This window comes from Cervus elaphus, chromosome 30 (assembly GCF_910594005.1).
Source record: "Cervus elaphus chromosome 30, mCerEla1.1, whole genome shotgun sequence".
Taxonomy (NCBI): domain Eukaryota; kingdom Metazoa; phylum Chordata; class Mammalia; order Artiodactyla; family Cervidae; genus Cervus; species Cervus elaphus.
Window position 1 is genome coordinate 14,271,258 of NC_057844.1, and position 22,163 is coordinate 14,293,420.

Below are 22,163 nucleotides of genomic sequence, written 5' to 3' on the forward strand. Positions count from 1 at the left end.
CCCCAATCCCTCCCAGCATCAGGGTCTTTTCAAATGAGTCAGCTCTTCACATCAGGTGGCCAAAGTATTGCAGTTTCAGCTTCAGTATCAGTCCTTCCAATGAACACCCAGGACTGATCTCCTTTAGGATGGACTGGTTGGATCTCCTTGCAGTCCAAGGGATTCTCAAGAGTCTTCTCCAACAACACAGTTCAAAAGCATCAATTCTTCGGCACTCAGCTTTCTTTATAGAGTCCAACTCTCACATCCGTACACGACTACTGGAAAAACCATAGCCTTGACTAGATGGACCTTTGTTGGCAAAGTAATGTCTCTGCTTTTTAATGTGCTGTCTAGGTTGGTCATAACTTTTCTTCCAAGGAGCAAGCGTCTTTTAATTTCATGGCTTCAGTAACCATATGCAGTGATTTAGGAGCCCCCCCAAAATAAAGTTAGCCACTGTCTCCCCATTTATTTGCCATGAAGTGATGGGACCGGATGCCATGATCTTTGTTTTCTGAATGTTGAGCTTTAAGCCAACTTCTTCACTCTCCTCTTTCACTTTCTTCAAGAGGCTTTTTAGTTCCTCTTTACTTTCTGCCATAAGGGTGGTGTCATCTGCATATCTGAGGTTATTGATATTTCTCCCAGAAATCTTGATTCCAGCTTGTGCTTCTTCCAGCCCAGCATTTCTCATGATGTACTCTGCATGTAAGTTAAATAAGCAGGGTGACAATATGCAGCCTTGACATACTCCTTTTCCTATTTGGAACCAGTCTGTTGTTCCATGTCCAGTTCTAACTGTTGCTTCCTGACCTGCATACGGATTTCTCAGGAGGCAGGTCAGGTGGTCTGGTAATCCCATCTCTTTCAGAATTTTCCACAGTTTATTGTGATCCACACAGTCAAAGGCTTTGGCATAGTCAATAAAGCTGAGGTTTTTCTGGAATAATAAAAATAAAGATGTTTTTATATAAAATAAAATATAAAATATATAATTATATAATTTATATATATATAATTATATGATTTATATATATATATAAAATATAAAATATATATAAAAATAAAACAATAAAGATGTTTTTCTGGAACTCTCTTTTTCGATGATCCAGCAGATGCTGGCAATTTGATCTCTGGTTCCTCTGCCTTTTCTAAAACCAGTTTGAACATCTGGAAGTTCACGGTTCACATCCTGTTGAAGCCTGGCTTGGAGAATTTTGAGCATTCCTTTGCTAGCTAGTGTGAGATGAGTGCAATTGTGTGGTAGTTTGAACATTCTTTGGCATTGCCCTTCCTTGGGATTGGAATGAAAACTGACCTTTTCCAGTCCTGTGGCCACTGCTGAGTTTTCCAGATTTGCTGACATATTGAGTGCAGCACTTTCACAGCATCATCTTTTAGGATTTGAAATAGCTCAACTGGAATTCCATCACCTCCACTGGCTTTGTTCATAGTGATGCTTCCTAAGGCCCACTTGACTTCACATTCAAAAATGTCTGGCTCTAGGTGAGTGATCATACTGGGTCATGAAGATCTTTTTTATACAGTTCTTCTGTGTATTCTTGCCAGCTGTTAATATCTTCTGCTTCTGTCCATACCGTTTCTGTCCTTTATTGAGCCTGTCTTAAATGTTCCCTTGGTATCTCTAATTTTCTTGCAGAGATCTCTAGTCTTTCCTGTTCTATTGTTTTCCTCTATTGCTTTGCACTGATCACTGAGGAAGGCTTTCTTATCTCTGCTTGCTATTCTTTGGAACTCTGCATTCAAATGGGTATATTTTTCCTTTTCTCCTTTGCTTTTCTTGTCTCTTCTTTTCACAGCTATTTGTAAGGCCTCCTTAGACAGCCATTTTGCTTTTTTGCATTTCTTTTTCTTGGAGATGGTCTTGATCCCTGCCTCCTGTACAGTGTCACAATCCTTTGTCCATAGTTCATCAGGCATTCTATCAGATCTAGTCCCCTAAGTATATTTGTCACTGTTTTCCACTGTATAATTGTAAAGGATTTGATTTAGGTCATACCTGAATGGTCTAGTGGTTTTCCCCACTTTCTTCAATTTAAGTCTGAATTTGGCAACAAGGAGTTCATGATCTGAGAAGCGGAATTTCTACACTCTGATCTCAACTATTCATTTTATCCATATGTGTGCAACATACTTACCCCTTCCTTCCAAGAGCCCTGATGATGTCATTTAATCACAGCATCAGGCTCAAGTTCCAGGGTCTCAAAATGTATAACATGTCCAAATGTGGCTCCTGGATGTAAATTCTTCGTGACAAAAAGGCCTATGAATGAAAATGATAAGCTATTTTATCCCAAATATTATACACTAGGGTAAGGGAAGACAGGATAGTTATAGCAGACAATCCCATTCAAAAGATGAATGGAAATTACATGAGGCAGTAGTTCACACCAGTTCTGAAACCTGTTCCTGTGAATGCTGCCAGGACTGCCTGTTCCAGAGGAGGCGAATGTTCCTGATTGGGCCTCAGTGCTGCTCCAAGAGCTTCTCTACAGTCCATGGTATTCTGTGGCTCTCTGCACTGCCATCTGGGATGCCTGGGCTGCTCCTCTCTCCTGGATTAGCTCTTTGTGTTTCCAACAGTTTGCTCACCCTGCTTTCTCTTTGTGAAAATGAGGAACCTAGGGATTTTGTTACTTTTTCAACATTCTGGTTTTTTTAGGAGAAATTGGTAGAACTCTTGCCAATGTAGTGCCCTCAACGTTTTTGTGGGTGTCTTACAAACCTGATGAGCCAAAAGCAATACCTATAATTCTTTTAGAGCTAGATCTCTATCTAGACATAATTACTGTTTGGGCAAATGAGGTTTCTGTGGGGGCAATGCTTTTAAGACTCCTCCCTGTCCTTTTGTCTAGCTTAGAGGTTCTTCTAGGTTCTGTTTTCTTTCTTTCAGAGGTCATAATAAAAGGTCTTAAATGCTTGTTTGGCTTCTTGCCCCAGGAGTTATTTTACTTTGAGAATCTTTTGCTGACTGCAGAGACAAGAGATTGTTTTTCCAACCAAGAAGTTACCTTTCTTCTGTAGCCCCTTTAAACTTGTTTTGTTTATTTTTTATGCATGCTGGGTCTTTGCTGCTGGGCATGGGCTGTCTCTAGTTGTGGTGAGTGGGAGATACCCTTCTTTGCAGTGGTGGGCTGTCACTGAGCTGGCTTCTCTGACTGAAGCACAGGCCCTAGGCACATGTGCATGGGCTTCGGTAGTTGCAGCACGCAGGCTCGGTAGTTGTGATGCCTGGGCTTAGTTGCTCTGTGGCGTGTGGGATCTTCTTGGACTGGGGATCGAACCCATGTCCCCTGCATTGGCAAGTGGATTCTTAACCACTGGACCACCAGGGAAGTCCCTCAATTATTTCTTAAACCCTCCTGATTTCTCATAGGAACTTCATTGATACACAGGTAGCGAGAGCCACTGGTACTTTCATTGTTCTGCCTGGATATGTTATTACTCAAATTCCCAAGTTCGGTAGGTACATTTCTTGTCTCCCGAATTAACAAATGGCAGTATTATGAGTTTTTTTTGGCTACTGCATAACCAGTGTTGCTATTTTTTCCATCCTTCTATAGTAGTTTTCTTATTACTTTTCCTGCTTCTACCATTTTTTGGTCTCAAAGACACTGTCTCATTTTTCTTCTTTTGTTATAAAAGTGAAAAATGAAGTCACTCAGTTGTATCCGACTCTGCGACCCCGTGGACTGTAGCCCAGCAGCACCCTAATTCTGAATCAGTTTCTGTGTCAGTTATCTATTGCCACAAATAATGCTGCATAACAAGTCACCCCCAAATTCAGTGGCTTAAAAGAACCATTTAATTAGCTTGCAAATCTGCCAATTCACATGAAGGCTGAAGTGTACTTATTGTCTCTGATACATTCTCTTGAGAGATTAGCTGATTTAGGATAGCCTGGACTCTGGCCATTTGCCTCAATTACTTATATTATTCATCCTGCCCTGGGCTAGCCTGATGTGTTCTCATAGCCGTGTCAAGAGTGCAGGAGTGCGCAAACCCAGTCAGGCAAGAGAGCAGGCAGAGAGATGCTGGTCAAGCTTCTGCTAACATCTCTTCGGCCAAAAAGCAGGGCAAAGTGACCAAGTCCAGAGTTGAAGTGGGAAATTACAAAATGACAAGGAAAGAGGGGTAGATACAGGTCAGCCATTAAATAGGGCTGTTGATAACCTTCATTTGCTATAGGAATTGTTGCTGTAAATACAAGAACCTTGCTGCATGGAGCAGAACTCATTGATGCCCTCATGGGTTAGCTAGCTCAGTTTCCTTGCCTTTTCTGACTCTATTCTTACAATTTTTTTTTTTTTGTAAATCCATCTACATATATTTTTTTTGCCAGTATCATCTTTTAAAGGTATGTTTCATTACTTATTAATATTATCTAGAGGGGTTAGTGGTGCCTTCTCTTATTTGTCCTCTTAAGTTAATCCTCCTCCTGGGAAGAGTGAATAGCTGATAGAAGAGGGAAGCACTTGAGGGGGCAGAAATGATTACCAGTAGCAGAGATGTTTGAGTGTCAGTGTATGTGTGTAAATGTGGTACATAAAAATGCGTTTGTATGATGTGTACATATTTGTGTGACCTTTTATTAATATGTGACGAATACATACCTGTGCACAAGTGCATTTGTGCCTGTATATATGCACAGTGGTGGGTGCTCCTTCCCAGCTTATTAAACACATACCACTGTACTTGACCTGATAAATCATGAGACAGTGACAGGACGAAGTCTTATGGGGAAAAAAGGAAACAGGAGTCCAAAGGGTTAATGAGAACAAAGTGGGAGCTGAGTGCCTCCAAGTTTGAGAATTTTCCGGCAGTAATGAGCATTTCCTGGCAGTAATGAGCATTTCCTTACCCCCCCTCACCACCCCCTCCATGCTGTCCCTTAAACCTGGATGCTGGAGAAATGGGCGCTAAAACATCCCTGTTGCCATTACATAAAGTAATACGAAGCAGAGAAGCACAAGAGAGATTTTATCCCTCCGATTCTCCCACCAAAATGTCCCCTTCTTATTGGAGGTCAAGGACCAGGGATAAGACATCCAGTCCTTTCTCAGCCCCAAGATCGGGATATTGTTCTGTTTCCTTTGGAATATTTTATATTTGAAAAAACACACCAGGTTTGTCTTTGCCAAGACTGCCTTCCAAGAGGTCTGGTTTGAGTTAGGAACTTTACTGGTTCTTTGCTGATTTCTGGAGTCCCTAAAACCTCCCAGGGAGACCACGGGAATGCGGAGTTCTTCAGAAGGCCTAGATCTAGCTGCTCACAGTCCACCAGGCTCTTGGGACCGCAGGAGATTTCCTGTTATGCTGTGTTAAGGCATTTGTTATTCCAGGGAGGAATCAGGAAGCTGAAGCCACTTGATGTGTTAGCGGTGACCTCTGAGGGGAAATTCTTTCCAACTGGCAGTGGACATGAGATAGAAAATGTCTGCTAAGTTCTGTGAACCTAGATGACCCAGTAAGTCCCAGATGATGGGAAGAATTACAGGAAGACCATGAGACAGGTTGTTACTATCATCCCCATTTCAGAGATCAAGTCATGTTCCTGTGATCACTCACTCGAAATGATTCTAGAAAAATGCTCTTGATCACCTCACTGTACTGCCTCTGACCAGGCGACCTAACCCTTCCGTGAGCAAAAAACTGGAGGCGGCTCCTTTATCAGCCCGAAGAAGTAAGCAGCGATATAAAATACTTGACTCTAGGTTGGCATAGTCTAGATTTCGCTGCCTGTTCTCTGACACCCAGTTTGCTTGCTTACAGCACCACACAGCCTTTTCTTTGGCAGACATTGAACCAAAGTTACCTTTACCTGCTCAAGGAGCAGGTGGTGGTGGTGTTTAGTCACCCAGCTTGTCTGACTCTTGCGAACCCCATGGATTGGAATTTTCCAGGTAAGAATACTGGAGTTGGGTTTGCATTTCCTTTCTCCACTGGATCTTCCCGACCCAGGGATCAAACCCACGTCTCCTACATTGGAAGTGGATTCTTCTACCACGGAGCCACTGGGGGACCCCCAAGGAACAGATACTGAGGGGCAAAGTCCTTCCCAGCTGCTTGCCCAGCCTTAGGAAGTGACAATTATCCTAAGAATTCATAGCACTTCTTATTTGAAACTTGATTTACTGTGATTGTAAGTCATAAAAATGATACATGATATGTTGATTTGACGTAACAATCAATGTCTGTTTAATAAACGACCCACAATGGCGTTCATATATTATCCCCATCTGAAGACAGTGTTTGACTTGCCAGCCCATATTTCACATTCTATCTCAAAAAAATACGAGAGACAAACCCTCACTTAGGCATAAACATATTCAAAGGCAAAAGATTTATTTATTGATGAGAGCCTCAAATTGACCAATTTTCAGCTTTTTCTTTTGAAAAGAAGAATGCTTTCTGAAAAGAGATTGCTACCAGATGTTGTGGGTTGCATAGCACTCACTCAGATATGAAAAGCAGATGAAATGGAATATTCTGGTTTCTGCTTCAGTCTTATTCTTATCTACACACAGCTCTTCTTAAGTGAACTTGACAGTGTCGGGGTTGATATTAAGATAGACTGCTTTAGTAAACAAGAAAAAGAGTTTTTACTCCCTACAACAACAAATGAGCTTTATATAGGAATTTCCCTGTGCAGGGGAAGACATTACAATTTTCAACACACAATAAATACATTTGCTAGACAAAAAAATGCATTTCATTACATGCTATGCACTTTCTGTTGTACATTAACCACTTTCTTGCTTTGTCTAGAGAAGTACCATTTTCTACTGTAAAACGTTTGCAATTTCTTTTTATGAGTCTGTTTTTCCCAAGAAGTAAGAACGTTTCATCACATATCCCTGTACGATAAATGTACATTATGTAAGAGGTGAAATGGGCAGTTGAAACGTCTGAGCTTTATTGTTTGTGTATCTCTATGGTTCTGAGAGCAGGCAAAAAGAGTTAAAATTTTGGACCTGAACAGCTAATTTTATTAACACAACTCATCTGTAATTACTAGATTCACTGGAGTCCTTTACTTTGACACTCTCAGCAACTATAATAGATGTGTATGTTCTCTAAAATAACACTATGGTATGTTCCAGCTACAGCTATAATTTTTCTTGACCATGTTTCTGCTGGGTTAAAGAGAACATAATTAATACTTTATTTAATCCTTGCATACTGTATACCTAGTTGATCATCGTTCAAAATGGCAGTTGTCCAGAGCCATACAATGTCTTCACAGTTGAATGTATATGACCCTGATTACTGTTTGTTGGAAATAAACCAAATAAGTAAAAAGGGAGTTGCTACAAAGAATTCTGGCTCTAGATTTTCTCCTGGCTGAGGGTCATTGTGATGATGACTGCCTATTTGCATATAAACATTGCAAAAGCCTTGGCAGGTTAGGGGGGCTTCCCTGGTTGTTCAGATGGTATCAAATCTGCCAGCAATGCAGGAGACTTGGGTTTGATCCCGGTGTCAGTAAGATCCCCTGGAGAAGGGAGTGGCTACACACTCCAGTATTCTTACCCAGAGACTTCCATGGACAGAGGAGCCCTATGGGATACAGTGCACGGGGTCACAAAGAGTTGAATATTACTGAGCTCCTAACACTTTCACTTTCTTTGCAGGTTAGAGAGTTCCAATTATTTTCCTTGTGTTGATTTTACATTTGTACATATTTAATAGACTATTTGTGGGGATGAGGATTGTATCTGTCTTATATTATTATTTGTCATATTTTATTCTTATATTTAGAAACGTATTATTGACTGGTTATCCCTAAGGGCAGGAGTAGACAAATAGCAGGGAAAGGGGCTTGCCTACTTCGCTTGGGATGATGTATCTAAAGTTCTGTGTTTTACATTGAGATAAAGTTTTTTTTTTTAAATTTTAAAATGTATTTATTTTTAGACTGTGCTGGGTCTTCGTTGCTGTGTGGCTTCTCTCTACTCGCAGCAATTGGGGCTCTTCTCTCGTTGCGTTCCAGTGGCGTCTCTTGTTGCGGAGCGTGGGCTCCAGGGCATGCAGGCGTCAGCAACCGCAGCACACAGGCTTAGTAGTTGTGTCCTGCTCTCTGGAGGACAGACTCAATAGCTGCGGCCCACGGGCTTCGTTGCTCCATGGCATGTGGAATCTTCCCTGATCAGAGATCGAACCCGAGGCTCCTGCATTGGCAGGCGGATTCTTTACCACTGAGCCACAGGGTCGCCCTAAAGCTCGGTTTTTGAAGAAACCAGTGACTTCAGTTTCCCTGGCTCCGGTCTGGGTGCTTTATGCATGCTGTCTCATTGAATCAATCACCGTGATCCTCTGACTTCGGTGTTAACATTATTGTATCACGAAGGTGGGGCTAGCACCTCTCTGGGGTTAAGTAGTGAGGCTTGGTAACAGCCCCAGTGAGGGCTGGGGCTGGACTCGACTCCACACAGACTGAACACTCTCTACATAGTATGAGAAATAGTCGGGTGTTTGAAGCCCAAACATTTTTCAAAAAAGATCCACTTTCTGAGAGCAGAAGAGGGGAATTGGAGTTGGTGGAACTAGAAACACAGTATTTTTAGTGATCTAATATATAAACACATTCATAATAAGTTGTTTAACTCTGAAATGTTTATGTTTGGTGTGCTGCTTGTGAAAGTTATAGTTTATTCAGATACTAATGACAGACTGATTGAATATACATGTGAACCTTTTACCATTTTGATATAAAGTGAGCCAAGCTATAAGATTTTAGGACTCTAACATCTCTTTATTTTCTCAGTTTATGAGGAGAAACTATGAGTATTATGGTAAAATAGTTCTTACCGTTTTGGGATAAAATGTCTTTTATTGAGTGAAACAAACACAGCACCTATTTTTAGAAAATGGATTTTAAAAAAACCCTCAAAGTGAAACATCCCCAACCCTTACCAAGAGAAAACAACTCGTCACATATCACATTTGTTGCATGGATATTTGTTGAAACAGTCTTTTTCTACACAATTACTACCAACATTTTCTACTTTTGTCATTTCATTTTTATTACCCTCAATGAAAATGAGGTTTATCTAGATGGAAGTAAACTTCTCTACACTTGCAAATGCTGTTTTTGATGTGGTATTTACTAAAAGTACTTAAGTACTTTCAAACGTAGACAAGGGACTTTTCCTTGCTGCAGTAGATAACAGGTACTTAAGCCAGCAAGAAGAGTTCTCATGCAACAAACTATTATTCAGCTTCAGAAAGGAATGAAATTCTGACACATGCTACAGCATGGATGAACCTGGAAGACATTCAGCTAAGTGAAATACGTGAGACGGAAGGACCAATAGTGTATGTTCCACAGACGTGAGATCTAGACTGGGTACATTCAAAGAGACATAACGTAGAAGAGAGGTTACCAGGGGCTGGAAGGAGCGGGGATAGGGAGTTATTGTTTAATGGGTGTATTAAAATTTTTGTTGAGGATGATGAAAAAGTTAGACAGTGGTGACTAGTTGTGTCACCATTGTGAATGTGTTTAATGCCACTGATTTATACAATTATGAATGGTTAAAAGTATAAACGTTATGTGTCTTTTCCCACAATAAAATAATTTAACATATTACTGCAATATTACATGTAGGCATGTACAGGGGATTTTTGCAGAAACTAATGCCTGTGGTCAGTAATTTGTTATGTAAGTGAATATTTAAATGTGTACAGTCAGTAACATTCAGGTGTATCAAAAGATGTATTAAAATGTCTCTGGTCAATAATGTGTTAAAAAAGAATAATTCTGTCAGGATCTTACAGCTGAGGGGAAGAAAGTTCTAGCCTTTATTCTTTACTGGGCCTAATACCTCAATATGATTTGATTCAACAAATTCAGAAAGTTCTTGTGTGGGCTTTTCTTTCATTCATTGGGTTCGTTCAGTCGATAAATACCTAAAGGTCATGGAATGTCATGTCAGTCTGAGGGACTAGAGGATTGAGTAAGGGAGGTCTCCAGCCTGCAGGAAGTGGGAGAGACAGCTCCATTCATAAATGGTTACAATACAGAATTCAGGCTGCAGTAGGAACATAGTGCAATAGTAGTGGGAACCCAGGAGAGGATCCTGGAGATCAGGGTTTCATAGAAGAGTTGCTAATTGATCTGGGTTTGAACCTTAAGAAGGAATTGGGTTGCTTTTTGTATTTCCATAGCATAGAGTAATATTATTGCTCACATTTTCTGTCTTGGAATCTCAGATCTAAAATATTTGCAGCCTTTTAAAATATTTTGTAATTTTTTTCTTTTGTGTCTAAGCAAACTGATCTCTGGAGGCAGAAAAACATCTTAGTTCTTTCTCTGTCTTGTGTTCTATATATTTATAAGTAACATCACTTTGAGAAATATTCAAAGTAAATGAGACAGGCTTGGATCCCTCAAAGAGCCTGTGATCTAATAGGGAGATGAGACCAAGACCACTGGGGAGTAAGTGCCTTAAGAAATCGTCCAGGTGGGATGATGGTCACATAGAGGCAGGAGAAGCAACTTCTGGGGGATGGAGAAAAGTTCCATGGCTGAGGAGAAGCTTTGCATTTTCCTCTTAAAGCTGTGTAGAATTGTGACAAGCAGTGCATGCATACAGACTCAGCCTTTTCAGTCATGTCCACCTCTTTTTGACCCCATGGACTGTAGCCCGCCAGGCTCCTCTGTCCATGGCATTCTCCAGGCAAGAATACTGGAGTGGCGTGTCATTTCCTTCTCCAGGGAATCTTCCTGACCCAGGGATGGAACGTGTATATCTTACGTCTCCTGTATTGGAAAGCAGGTTCAGGTAAAGTATTTCCCTTTGGATAGGCAGATATGAACAAAAGCTGAAAGACAAAAACTTATTAGCTTTATTTAGGGGAGCAGTGAGAAAGCAATCCAGAAAGACCCATCGGGGTTAGGTAACAGGATTTCCAAACTTTCAACATTTTGCTTATTCTCAGAACCCAAGAACGATGATTTATTACTGGGTGGGTTTAGGAGAGAGAGGTCTTCCCACCTGTGTGCATGTACAGGGGATGGTGGAGGAAAAAGGAGAGTAAAAGCAATGATCCGAAGGTCCTGGATGAGCACTGAGCTCGTGGGAGGAGTGGGGATAGACTGAATGAGAAGCGTGGCATAGAAAAAGAACAACGTGTTTTGGAGTCATTGGGTCCTGGTTTCAAACCCTGTATTCAGAATTGTCTAACTGTGCAAATTAGGCCAGATTGTTAGCACATGTGAGCCTCCTTCTCCTTGTGTGACAAATGAGGACAATAACACTGTCCTTTTTAATAGGATTATCCCAAGGATTAGGGAGGATGGGGTGACAAACAAGAAGACACCCCCAGAGGTACCAAGGCTATTTCCTTCCCCGGGTGACCTCTGATGTCCCATCTGAAACTAGAATGTGTGTGAAATAATTCAGAAGTTTTCTTTTTTTTTCCCTGGCAAAAATAAGTTACTCACATAATTGAAGTTAGAAAGCAGTGTCTTATGTCAGATCTAACATGAGGTCATGCCAACTCTTCCTCCTAAGCAGAAGCCCTAAGTTGGGGTCTGCCCTGTGCAGTGTATGCTGAAGCTAAAGTGACCGCAGGCAATACTTGAAAGTATGAATGCACATTTGAAGACATCTACCGGTTTGCAGTTTGCAGGTGGCCTAGATTATGATACCTTCCTTTGGGTCCCTACTAGACGTCTTTAACTGCCACTTGACTGAATTCGTCTTTTCTAATTCTTTTTCAGGTGACCCTCTTAGGTCTTCTATTTTATGGTAACATTATCTGTAAATAAGGAGGTCCCCTTTCGGATTGTTGTATCCTTATTTGTCTCCTGACCTAGAGATAAACATGTCGGGATGATGGTGGTGGTGGGCATTGACAGATGCTAGTGAAGAGACCTCAAGTATTTCAACATTAAATATGACATTGATATTAAGGTTGGATCATGGCTCCATTATCACATCTTTACTGTCACATGGTTCACGTCATATAGACACTTTTAGGAAAATTTCTTTTCCCTGTTGAACTTAGTTGTTGGTTCGGTTGCGGGGGTGGGGGTGTCCTTTCTTATTCAACTGCATATTCATGGTGTTAGCACTGAGCCTGAATATAACATGTGTAGATATTTATGGGAGGCATGACTAAGAATCTTAATTTATCAGGACTCAGTAAAAAGAGCCTGAGGACAATAATGTCCAGTAGGAAATTATGAATGTCTTTTTGGAATTTCAAAGAACATTCACTGTTCAGCTGTCTTCCTAAAAAATGTTTCATTTAAAATCAATCAGTATCTCGAATACTTGCTTTTTTGTGATTCTCATGTAAGGAGACAGGAGGGAAATACAATTGAAAGCTCTGTTCTACTTATATTTAAAGAAGGGAAATCTAAATTTTCTCTATAAATTCTCGGTTGATGTGTGAATTTTTAAATTCTTTTTCTAACTTGTATGTTTTCCAGAAAACACACAAATAAATCCAGAATTAATAATAGTAACTGGCTCCTTTGTTCCTATGCATGAGGACACAAAACAAACATAAAATTTATGTTGATTATATTTGGCTGTCATATCTTGGTATTTTCAAATAATATCCATTCTAATGCTATATAATTTTTTCTCAGTACTTTCTACTTTATGACTTTTATATATTTCTGTCTGAAGTAATGTTTTGTCTCTTAATGTCACTCATGCATTTATTTAATCACTTAAAAATAATGGGCTATGAGATGGGACTGAATAATGTGAAAAATATTTCTTAAAATATATCAAAGAATAATTTGCAAAACCAATATGGTAGAAGTCATATTTATTGAAAAAAATTAATATCTTTGCTATAAAATTTGTAACAGCAATATTTACTGAATGTTTATTTTGATGCATAAACCTGAATATTACATACCAAGTACAAGACAGTAGCACTAGTTTTTCTTTTATTTACATTTTATGAAAATTGTTATGCAGTCCATGTTAAAAGAATGTATGATGGAGGATTGTTACATTAGAAAAATAATATTCTTGATAAAGCATTCTCAAGGAGTCCAATCACATTTTCTGCCTCTTCAATAAGGCAAAAGTCCCTAGAACAGCATATAACTTAATTTACAAAATAACTGTTCAGACACATATTCAGGTTTTCTTTTGGTATGATTTTCCTCACTGTAAAATTACTTTTTTTCCTTCTTCTTCTTTTTTTTTTTTTTTTTTACTAAAACATAAAGACTTTCAGGAAAATGTCATTGAATGATTTCAGCTATACATTACATATACAGCTCTGTAGCCTAGCAACGACCATTGCTACACCATTATTAACTTTAAATATTCTGCTTGGTGAGCTAGTCTCAAATGTAGCATATTTTAGGGTTCTGCCATCACTATGACTGTGGAATCATTGGTTTTCATAGCAAACAGATCTGTCACAGTATGAAGCTTTGTTTGTTTTAGGGAACTGGTACACAATTACATTTCCACTCACAAGAGAACGCCACAGATGTAACTACAGTCAGGCTCTGACGGCTCCATAAAGGTCCTGTGTTGGACCTGCCCCAAAACTCCTGGGCTTACGCAGCACAGCCCTGGCCAGGTTCAGGTGGTTTCGTCCAGAGATTTCATCGCTCTTCACAGTTAGGTAGTTTTAATTCCTTCGAAGGCACACAACTTCCACCTTTTTTCCAGCGTTGCTCCCACGCCTGTGAATTCCTGTTTAAACATGCGTGGCAACCTCATCAAAAGCATTTCGATTTCATTTGCAGATATCTGTTAGAAAGGAAGAAAAGTCACTTTTGGGAGGGGAACTCATCTTAAAGGAGTCAGGGGGTTGAGTAAGGACGTGCTTTCCCAAATGAGACAAACGTGTGGTTTTCTGCTTGGCTGTTCAGGTCCTTACAGAAGGAGCACGAGGTAAAGGGCTGAGTGTGATTTGCTGCATTGCTTCCTGGGCAGCTGTCAGGAGAGGGGCATGAGATAAGCAGGTGGAAAGTTCCAGGTTCACTTTTCATATGGATGCCTGCCTTACTGGCAGCATGATGTCTGAGCAGCCCTGCCTTGATGTGAAAAGGAGATGCGGTGAGATTTAAGATGGCTCAGAGAAAACTGATCACCACTTCTGGAAAGCCACAATCCTCTGATCCAAAGGGCAGCTCTGTTATCTGACTCAGTGAAGACCAGAGGACAGGTGGGTAGATTTCCTGTCACACTAACTTCCTTCTCTTCACAGGGACCAGAAGACCATAAAGCTTTAGGAATAAAAATGAAACCCAGCACCCACAGCAATAAAAGTCTCAATGTCTAGTCATAAATTCCAGGTAGGTTGCTTTTTAATGCAGTTTTTTTCTTCTCCCAATTTTTATTACATATATTTTTATACCAATAATTTATTTTATCTTAAAGACTGAAACCACCACAATCTTTCTACTATAACACAGCCATTGCTCTTATTTTCCTATATTTGCATCCTAATCCATGCATATATATATATATATATCTCAGATAGCAAGCTGAGATCCTGAATTTCTGTTTAAATCTGTATCATACTATTGTTATGAGCTAAAAATGACCCTACCAAGGTAGGCTCTGTAAGTCACAGAAAGTGGGAATAACAACATTAAGGGTGTGTGAAGACTACAGGCTTAGCACAGCTTTGGGCATACAGAAATGCTCAGCAAATAAGACCTCATTATTTTTTCATGGTACAATCACTGTATAGGTATTGTGTGTGTGTGCTGAGTCGCTTCAGTCCTGTCTGAATTCTTTGTGACCCTGTGGACTGTAGTCTGCCAGGTTCCTCTGTCCATGGGATTCTCCAGGGGATCTTCCTGACCCAGGGATTGAACTCACTTCTCTTATGTCTCCTGCATTGGTAGGTGGGTTCTTTACCAATAGCACCACTTAGGATACTTTCCAGTTAACAATTAAGAGAGACCAAACAACTGATACCACAGAAATACAAAAATGTAAGAAAATACTAGGAACAATTACATGCCAACAAATTGGACAACCTATAAGAAATGGACAAGTTTCTAGAAACTGAATCAAGAAGAAATAGATACTTTGAACAGACAAATCACTAGAAGTGAAATAGAATCTGTAATTAAAAAAAAACAAAAACAAAAAACCTCCCTGCAAACAAAAGTCCAGGACCAGATGGCTTCACTGGGAAATTCTACCAAACATACAAAGGAACTACACGGATCCTTCTCAAACTCTTCCAACAGACAGAAGAAGGAATATTCCCAAAGTCATTATAAGAAGCCACCATCGCCTGATACTAAAATCAGACAAAGACAATATCAAAAAAAATTATAGGCCAGTATTTGGGGCTTCCTATGTGGTGCTAGTAGTAAATCTCCCTGCCAATGTAGGAGACATAAGAGACGCAGGTTCAGTCAACTTAGCATCCGAGCACATATCTTTGATGAATATAGATACAACATTCAAAACAAAATACTGGATCAAACTAGATGGATGGCATGGTTAGAAGGAAGTCCATCTTGCTATGGCTGACTTTGAAGAGAGAGATAGAGAGCCATAATTCAGGGAACACAGACAGCTTCTAGAACCTGGACAAGGACTCCTGCCAGTGTTGCTGGGGCATCCTGCATCACTCAGAGCCCCCGAGGTTTCCCTGTTAGTGCTGAAGCCAGTTCTGTTATGGGTGTACAATTAAGACTTCATATCATCACTGTGAAGGGGTGCTGTTGTGCCTTTTGATATGGCACTGGTTTGTTAAAAAAACAAATCAGTAATTAAGAGTTTATTCATCATGCTGATGGCAGAATAGAAGGAACTTGAGCTCACTTCCTGACGTAAGCACACCAAAATCCCAACCCATTTCTGAACCACCACCGATTAAAAAAGACTTGAACCTACCAAAAAAGATATTCTAATCCAAAGATGTAAAGAAGAAACTCAACAGAAAGGCAAGAGGGGTGCACGTGTGATATAATCAAATCCCATTACCCCCTGGGTGGGTGACCCACAAACTGGAGAAGAATTATGTGGCAGAAGGTCTCCCACAAGAGTGAGAGTTCTGAGCCCCATGGCAGACTCACTAGCCTTGGGGTCTGGCATGAGGAGGCGGCATGCCCAGAGCATTTGGTTATGAAAGCCACTAGGGCTTGACTACAGACGTTCCACAGGACTGGGGTAAACAGCAGCTCCGCTCTTGGAGGGCTTACACAATGTCTCGTGTGCACCAAGACCCAGGGCAAAAGCAGTGCCTTTGTAAGACTTCCGTGGTGGCTCAGACAGTAAAGCATCTGCCTACAATGTAGGAGACCGGGTTCAATCCCTGGGTCAGGAAGATCCTCTGGAGAAGGAAATGGCAACCCACTCCAGTATTCTTGCCTGGAGAATCCCATGGACAGAGGAGCCTGGTAGGTTACAGTCCATGGGGTCACAGAGAGTCGGACATGACTGAGCGACTTCACTTTCCTCTCCCTTGTAAAAGCCTGGGCCAGACCTACCTGCCGGTCTTGGAGGGTCTCCTTGGGGAGGCAGGGGGCAGTTGTGGCTCATTGTGGGGACACAGACACTGGTGGCAGAAGTGCTGAGGACTCTTCACCTGTGTGAGTTCTCCTGGAGGCTGCCACTTTGGAACCAAGGCTCTGGTGCTGGGACACCTCAGGCCAAACCACCACCATGGTGGGAACGCAGCCCCACCCATCAGCAGACAGGCTGCCTAAAGACTACCTGAGCACACAGCCACCTTCAGAACTCTCCTTGACACAGCACTTTCCCTATAGCTCAAACAGTAAAGAATCTGCCTTCAAGGCAGGAGACCAGGGCTCGATCCCTGGGTTGGGAAGTTCCTCTGGAGAAGGGAATGGCGATCCACTCCCCACTCCAGTATTCTTGCCTGGAGAATTCCATGGACAGAGAAGCCTGGTGGGCTACATTTCGTGGGGTTGCAAAGAGTCAGACACGACTGAGTGACTGACTAACAGCTGACACAGCACTGCCCAGCACAAGGCCAAGACCCAGCCCCACCCTCCAGTGGGCGTGTACCAGCCCTTCCCATCAGGAAGCCTGGATACGCCTCTAGACCAGCCTCACCCATAACAGGGGCAACACACCCGAAGCAAGAGAACTACAGTTCAGCACCATGTGGAACTAAGTCAGCAAATGCAGACCAGAGCCTACCCTGGGACCAGCTGGTCCCTGGCCCTTGCGTGACAAGAGGGGCGTGTACTGCTGGGACACAAAGGACAGCCCCTATACAATGCCACTCCTCCAAAGTCGAGAAACGTAACATTCCACTTACATAAAAATATGCTGCTGAACTGGAGCACCAATACTTTGGTCACATGATGTGAAAAGCCAACTCACTGGAAAAGAACCCTGATGCTGGGAAAGACTGAGGACAGGAGGAGGAGAGGGCGACAGAGGATGAGATGGTTGGATGGCATCACTGACTCAATGGACATGAGTTTGAGTAAACTCAGGGAGATAGTGAAGGACAGGTAAGCCTGGTGTGCTGCAGTCCATGGGTCACAAAAAGTCAGACATGACTGACTGAGCTGTTGTTATACAATTAGAAATTGAGACAAAGTGAGATGGTAGAGGAATATGTTTCAGATGAAGAAAGAAGATAAAAACCATAGAAGGACAACTAAGTGACATGGGCAATCCGCCCAAGAAAGAATTCCGAGTAACGATGGGAGGGATGATCCAAGAACTCAGGAAAAGAATGGAGAGTGAGAAGTTACAAATTTTTAATAAAGAGCTAGAAAATATAAAGAATAACAAGAGTTGATGAATACAGTAATTGAGATGAACAAAGTAGAATCAATAGCAGGAAAAAATGAGGCAAAAGAATGGATAGGTGAGCTGGAAGAAAGTCATGGAAATCACTGCCACAGACAGAATAAAGAAAAAAAAAGATAATGAAAAGAGGACAGTTTAAGAGATCTCTGGGACAACATCAAATGTCCTAACGTTTGCATGACAGGGGTTCCAAAAGGCTTAGGGCCTGGGAAGATATTCAAAGAGATAATAGTTGAAAACTTCCTTAACATGGGGAAGGAAACAGTCACCCAAATCCAGTAAGAAAGTCCCAGGCAGGATAAACCCAAGGAGGAACAACACACCAAGATGTATACTAATCAAACTGACAAAAATATTAAATCAACAAGAGAAAAGCAACAAATAACATACATGGGAATCCCCATAAGGTTATCAGCTAATTTTTTTCAGCAGAAACTCCAGGTCAGAAGGGAGTGGCATGATATAATTGGTGACAGATGGAAAAAACCTACAACTGAGAATACTCTACCCAGCAAGGCACTCATTCACATTTGACAGAGGAATCCAAAGCTTTACAGCCAGGCAAATGCTAAAAGAACTCCAGTAGGTGGAAAGGAAAAGGCCACAACCAGAAACAAGAAAATTATGAAATAGGAAAACTCACCAGTAAAGGCAAACAATAGTAAAGGTAGGAAATCATCCACACACACTATGATATTTAAACTAGTAATAGAGGAGGAGAGTACAAATGCAGGATATTTAAAATGCATTTGAAATTAAGAGATCAGCAAATTAAAATAATTGTGTATATACATGTGTATGTGTGAGTGTATACAGCATGCTATATATCAAAACCTCATTGTAACTGCCAATAAAAAAATCTATAATATATATATATATTTTTTTTTTTATATAATATATATTTTTAGGCAAAAAGAAAAATGAATCCCAACACAACAGCAAAGATAGTCATCAAATCATAGGATAAGAGAATAAAAGAAGGAAAAAAACCTAAAAAAAAAAATCCAAAACAATTAACAGAATGGCAGTAAGAACATACATATCAATAACTACCTTAAATGTAAATAGATAAAAGGATCCAACCAAAAGATATAGCCTGGCTAAATATAAAAACAAGACCCACATATATGCTGTCTATAAGAGACCTACTTCAGGCCTAGAGATATATGCAGACTGAAAGTCAGGGGATGGAAAAAGATATTCCATGCAAATGGAAATCAAAAGAAAGCTAGAGTAGGAATACTCATATTGTACAAAATAGACTTTAAAAAAGCATGTTACGAGAGACAAAGAAGGACACTACATAATAATCAAGGGATCAATCCAAGAGAGGATATAACAGTTGTAGCTATATATATGCACCCAATATATAAAGCAAATGTTCACAGACATAAAAGGAGAAACTGATAGTAACATAATAATGGTTGGGGGGCTTTTAACATCCCACTTTCATCATTGGACAGATCATCCAGATAGAAAATCAACAAGGAGGTAGAGGCTTTAGAGGACACATTTATACCATTTGGACTTAATTGATACTTAAAGAGCACTTCATTCAAAAGCAATTGAATACACATTCTTCTCAAGTGCACATGGAACATTCTCTAGGAATGATCACATGCTGGGCACAAAGTAAGCCTCAGTAAATTTAAGAAAATTGAAATCATATCAAGCATCTTTTTGAGCACAGTACTATGAGATTAGAATCAATTACCCAAAAAAAGCTGGAAAAAAAAAATCACGTGGAGGCTAAACAACCAATGGATCACTGAAGAAATCAAAGAGGAAATAAAAAAATACCTAGAGACAAATGAAAACAAAAGTATGATGATTCAAAACTTACGGGGCACAGCAAAACTAAGAGAGAAGTTTATAGCAATACAGTCTTACATCACGAAACAAGAAAAATCTCAAACAACCTAACCATATACCTAAAGCAACCAGAGCAAGAACAAACAAAACCCAAAGTTAGTAGGATGAAAGAAATAAAGATCAGAAATAAATGAAACAGACTACAAAAAACAATAGAAAAGATCAATCAGACTAAAAGCTGGTTCTTTGAATAGGTAAACAAAATCAATAAACCTCTCGCCAGACTCATCAAGAAATAAGAGGCCACACAGGTCAATAAAATCAGAAATGAAAAAGGAGAAGTTAAACTGTCTCCACAGAAATACAAATGATCATAAAGGAATGTTACAAGTTACTATGTGCTAAGTCACCTCAGTCATGTCCGACCCTGTGCGACCTAAGGACTGTTAGCCCACCAGGCTCGTATGTCCATGGGATTCTCCAAGCAAGAACAGTGGAGTGGGTCACCGTACCCTTCTCCAGGGGATCTTCCCAAGCCAGGGATCGAACCTTTGTCTCTTATGTCTCCTGCATTGCCAGGTGGGTTCTTTACCAGCTGAACCACCTTTGAAACCCTACACCTTTAAAATGCACACACTAGAAGAAATGGACACATTAATAGGAAGTCAAAAGAAGATCTCTGAAGACTGAACCAGGATGAAATAGAAAATAACAGACCAATTACCAGTACTGAAATTGAATTAGTAATTTAAAAATCCTCAACAACAAAAGTCCAGCAGCAGGTGGCTTCACAGACTAATTTCAAACACTTTGGAAGAGTTAATACCTGTTCTTCTGAAACATGCCCAAAGAATTTCAAAAGAGGGAACACTCTTGAACTCATTCTACAAGGCCACTATCAACCTGATACCAGAGTTAGACAAAGATACCACAGAAGAGAAGATGACAGGCCAGTATCACTAATGAACAGAGATGGAAAAATCCTCAACAGAATACTAGTAAACCAACTCCAACAGTACATTAAAAGGATCATACACTATGATCCAATGGGATTTATCCCAGGGATGCAAGGTTTTTTCAATATCCACAGTATGGATCAGTATGATACACCATATTAACACATTATTGCCTGGGGGATTTTTGCAGGCACTAACACCTGTTGCTGGTGATTGTTATGTAAGTGAATATTAAAACATCTCAATAATGTTTTGTAATAATATATCTGTGGTCAATAAGTTATTAATGAATTGAAGAATACAAACCACATGATATCAATAAGTGCAGAAAAACATTTTGAAAAAATTCAACCTCCTTTTATGATAAAAACTTCAGAAAGTGGGCACAGATGGAATATACTTCAACATAATAAAGGCCATTTATGACAAACCCACGGCTAACATCATACTCAGTGGTGAAACTCTTGAAAGCATTGCCTCTCAGATCAGGAACAAGACAAGGATCATATATACACTCTCACCACTTCTATTCAACATAGTTTTGGAAGTTCTAGCCACAACAGTCAGACAAAAGAAATAAAATGTATCCAAATTGGGAGAAAAGATGTAAAACTGTCACTATATGCAGATGACATGATGCTATATATAGAAAACCCTAAAGACCACACAAAAACTACTAAAATGAATAAAATAATACAGTAAAGTAGCAGGATACAAATTGATGTACAGAAATCTGTTGCATTTCTTTACTTTGCACTAACAATTAAATATCAGAAAGGGAAAGTAAAAAAACAAAAATTCCTTTGAAAAAATCATATAAAAATACTTAGGAATAAACCTGACTTAGGAGGTGAAAGATTTACATGCTGAGAATAATGAGACAATTGAAGATGATTCAAAGAAATAGATACCACATGCTCTAGGGTTTTATTAATAAGAATCAGTATGATTAAAATGGCATACTATCCAAAACAATCTACAGATTTAATATGATCCCTGTCAAATTATTCACAGAACAAAGAATCCTGAAGTTTATATGAAACCATGAAAGACTCAGAATTGCCAAAGCAATCTTGAGGGAAAAGAACAAAGCAGGCAGCATAACCCTCCTAGATTTCAGACAATAGTTGTTCATTGCCAAGTTGTGTCCAGCTCTTTGCAACCCCATAGACTGCAGCATGCCAGGCCTCCCTGTTCCTCACCATCTCCTGGAGTTTGCCCAAGACAACAATACAAAGCTTCAATAATCGAAATGGTATGGTACCAGCACAAAAATATACATGGATAACAGAGAGCCCAGAAATAAACCCACACACCTATGGTCAATTTTCGACAAAGGAGGCAAGACTCTAAGGGAGGAAAGATAGTTTCTTCAGCAAGTGGTGTTGGGAAAGCTGGGCAGCTGCATATAAATTAATGAAGTCAGATCACTCCCTCACACAACTGTCACACCATACGCAAAAATAAACTCAAAATGACACCATAAAAATCCCAGGAAGAATATAGGCAAAACATTCTCTGACATAAATTGTACCAATGTTTTCTTAGGTTAATCTCTCAAGACAATAGAAATAAAAGAAAAAATAAACAAGTGGGATCTAATTAAACTTAAAAGCTTTTGTACAGCAAAGGAAACTACAAACAAAAT

The 22,163-nt window shown here is 40.1% G+C and overlaps 1 protein-coding gene and 1 long non-coding RNA gene across 2 annotated transcripts in view; one reads left to right on the forward strand and one right to left on the reverse strand.

The window, feature by feature from the left end:
- LOC122686563 overlaps positions 1–22,163 on the forward strand; it is a 66,178-nt gene that overhangs the window by 34,033 nt on the left and 9,982 nt on the right. The window contains exon 3 of the long non-coding RNA XR_006338831.1: positions 14,200–14,287. This is a non-coding gene — a long non-coding RNA (uncharacterized LOC122686563). The remainder of the gene's footprint in view (positions 1–14,199; positions 14,288–22,163) is intronic.
- Positions 12,776–22,163, reverse strand: part of ENOX1 (ecto-NOX disulfide-thiol exchanger 1) — a 477,511-nt gene continuing 468,123 nt past the window's right edge. Inside the window, exon 16 of the mRNA XM_043891694.1 lies at positions 12,776–13,739. Coding sequence (XP_043747629.1) covers positions 13,608–13,739 — 132 coding nt within the window. The 3' untranslated portion in view covers positions 12,776–13,607. The remainder of the gene's footprint in view (positions 13,740–22,163) is intronic.